Source organism: Diorhabda sublineata, chromosome 1 (assembly GCF_026230105.1).
Source record: "Diorhabda sublineata isolate icDioSubl1.1 chromosome 1, icDioSubl1.1, whole genome shotgun sequence".
In the NCBI taxonomy this organism is placed as follows: Eukaryota; Metazoa; Arthropoda; class Insecta; order Coleoptera; family Chrysomelidae; genus Diorhabda; species Diorhabda sublineata.
In genome coordinates this window covers 39872080-39875354 of record NC_079474.1, presented here as the reverse complement: position 1 = coordinate 39875354, position 3275 = coordinate 39872080, and the positions used below count along the sequence as shown (strand labels likewise).

Genomic DNA, 3275 nt, shown 5'->3' with positions numbered 1-3275 from the left:
TATGAATCGGGATCAGGTACATCGATCACCTATCAGCTGATTAAGGACCCAAATCCGGAACGAAATCTTTACAGACATACATCTGGATCATTCATGAATCATATATACATACAATCATACATGAACCACATCCTCTGGAATTTTATCACACATTCAAACGTCGTTCTCCGTTTTTGGTGGATATTACAAAGGCTAAACTTTAGATAATGGTATGTTATAATTATACGGCATGATCCGATCAGTTCGTTCAGTTTCCTAGAACAAAACATGATCCGGATTACTTTTCGAATATTCAAAATCATGATTGAGTTGACCCAATCATAGTTTACAGCAACGCTTTTAATGGAGCACAAACCTTATCTTCCTCTCGCTGCGGTTAAAAAACATACGAAAGCTCTATTCTCACGAACGCGCTTCTCCTCAGATATTCTGGAGACAACATTTTGGCGATGTTGGCTCAACTGTTACCTCCCACCAATAATTTCTCATCTTTCGTGAAGGCAGATAAACGCCATTTATTTTATGTTGATATTGTAATAAACTGCTGTTAAGACGCTATCGTAAATTGTAGTTTTAATTCACAAATAAAATGGTTGATAAAATTGAAATGAGTTTAGACGATATTATTAAAACAAATCGGCATCAAAGAGGACGAGGCGGCAGAAGAGGTGGACGAGGTCGCGGAGGAGGCAGTGGCGGACAACGCCGTGGTGGAAATTTTAGAAATTCTACTCGTTCAAGTGGTGGAAATATACAAAGAGGTCGCGGACGTGGTGGAATATCACGAAATTACACGCGGGTAATTACATATTCTACTTATTTTATTAATCTTTTTTTTATGTTTGAAGCTCGGGCTGGAATGTTATGGGAGTCTTCATAAAAATACAGCCGAAGCTATAGATGCTGACTTGTTTCTTTAGGGAGATGTTAACAGTGCATGGAAGCATGATCTATTTGAGGGCTACGGTCCCAGAAAAGTTGCAGCAGCTCGAGCAACTGTACAAGCGACAATGGGACCTACAAAACTCATGGTTTCTAATCTAGATTTTGGAGTTTCTGATTCTGACATACAAGAACTATTTGCTGAATTCGGACCACTAAAAAGTGCTGCAGTACACTATGATAGATCTGGACGATCTTTGGGAACAGCCGATGTTATATTTGAAAGAAGAAGTGATGCAATCAAAGCAATGAAACAGTACAATGGCGTGCCTCTAGATGGGAGAGCTATGAATATACAACTTACAACATCAGAAATTCCTAGTCCTATGAGACGAAGTGGAGGGAATGACAGGAAGTTCCAAAGTAGGAGTCCTAGGGGAAATAAATCTCGAGTTCCCAGAGGTAAGTTCAGTTTTTGAAAAAATTCAAAAGAAGTGGTTTGTAAATAGTATACCACATGATGTCTTCATTTGTAATAAAGAGTGTCAGAATTCATTGTTACTCTCAGTTACATAAATCAAATATTAGTTGTCAGTTTGTTGATTGGTTTCCGATACTATCATTTAATTAGTTTCCAAAGGTTTATTGTATTCATCAAATTAATGGTGATATGTTCACATTTATTGTTGTTTGGAAATTGATCAGGTTAATAGGTCCGTAATTATATGATAGAATCCTTTCTACTCTGGTAGACTAGTGGATAAATGTGATTAGCTGATGTGTTTTTCCATGGTTTTTTTTATGGTTTTTTTAACATTAAAAATTATTTATTTCCCTTATATAGTTCTCTACTTTTAATTCCCATGAGTAGCATAAGTTACAGACTACCGAATTTTGTGGTTTACAACCTTTCTTGCAATTTAGCATAAAAATAAATAGCTTATTGGTATTGGTATTAATGCAAAATATGTGTGAATGGGTAAATCATTGTTAACTTCTCTAATAATTATTAAACATCTAGAATCTAGTATATAATATCTTTCATTCTAAATTAAGGTACAGAAAAATAATCAAAATCAAAAGTACTTACAAGTCATGGTTTAAATTTGAAATTTCCACAAAAAATTGATTGCAATGTTCAGAAGCTATATGACCTAAATCTAGTTCTGGGTTAGGATATGTACTAAGATGATAGATCATCACCTGAATCCAGGTTATAGTCTGAAAAATCCTAAACCAACCAAAACAAAATATTTACAATATTAATGATTAGCGATTACCATAATTAATAAAGATGACATGAAGAAGTAGCTCATTATAATAATTATATTATTATAATAATAATTACATAAAAAACAGTTCCTCATTAACCCATTGCACATTTACTCAATTGAGTTGACAATCAATGGATCAAAATGTTATTATGTCTTTGTTTCCTGATTCTCTGTACAAGTTGAGAACTTAAAGTTGTATCTACATTTCCAGATGTTATTTTCTTGGTTATCCCCATAAATTTTTCTTAGTATCTTTTCCTCAAAGGTCGATAGTAACTTATCCATTTTTGTTAGGGTCCAGGTTTTAGAGTCATAGCTTGAAACTAGTACAATTAACATCTTATAGATTTTGATCTTTGTACTTCTTGAGAGAGTCATTTCACCTGACTATTTTGATAGTCCAAAATAATATTGCTTAGCAATAGTCCTATTACTTTACTTGTGTGTTAGATATTATTAAATTATTATTGCATTTGATATACCTTTTTTTAAAAAAACTATAATAATATTGTTTGTTTATGTACAAATTCATTTCAGGAGCTCGAGGTGGTCGCAATCAAAGGAATTCAAGAAAACAACCCACAGCTGAAGAGTTGGATGCAGAGTTAGATGCTTATACAAAAGAAATGAAGTAACATTCACTAATTTGAGTTATATCATTAGAATCAGGGGTGACTCCTTTTATAAGTTTTGTGTGAAACTTTATTTTTTTTTAGGACTTTCTTCATTATACCATCTGTAAAATAACACCTTTATTTTATACTGAATGTTTCTTTTAAATTTAAAATTTGACAGAGGGTAATTAATTATGTATAACTTGTTAATTGTAAATTTTATTATTAGGGTACATGTAAGTTAATTTAGAAAATAGTTTGTAATAAATAAATTAAAACAGTTTGTTGCTATTTTATTTCTTGAGCAATTCAGTTTTTGAAGGCTAATTTGAACAAGAAAATATTGTGTTATTATTTTTTGCTCAAAAAAAATAAAGAAAATTGAAACTATGAGTTAATAAAACAGAAAAAGATCAATTATTGAAACATTTTTTATTTTGATCCAACACACTTTTCCCACTCTACTGTTCCTGAAATCCAATTTTTTCCTAAACTTCCCTTTTTG

At 32.1% G+C, this 3275-nt stretch overlaps 1 protein-coding gene across 1 annotated transcript; it reads left to right on the top strand.

Moving 5' to 3' along the window:
- Window positions 1-467: 467 nt before the first annotated feature.
- Window positions 468-3196, top strand: LOC130453140 (THO complex subunit 4). The gene is made up of 3 exons (XM_056792750.1): window positions 468-799; window positions 921-1344; window positions 2694-3196. Exons 1-3 carry the CDS (start codon window positions 590-592, stop codon window positions 2789-2791), a joined length of 732 nt encoding a protein of 243 aa, XP_056648728.1. The 5' UTR covers window positions 468-589; the 3' UTR covers window positions 2792-3196.
- Window positions 3197-3275: the final 79 nt, after the last annotated feature.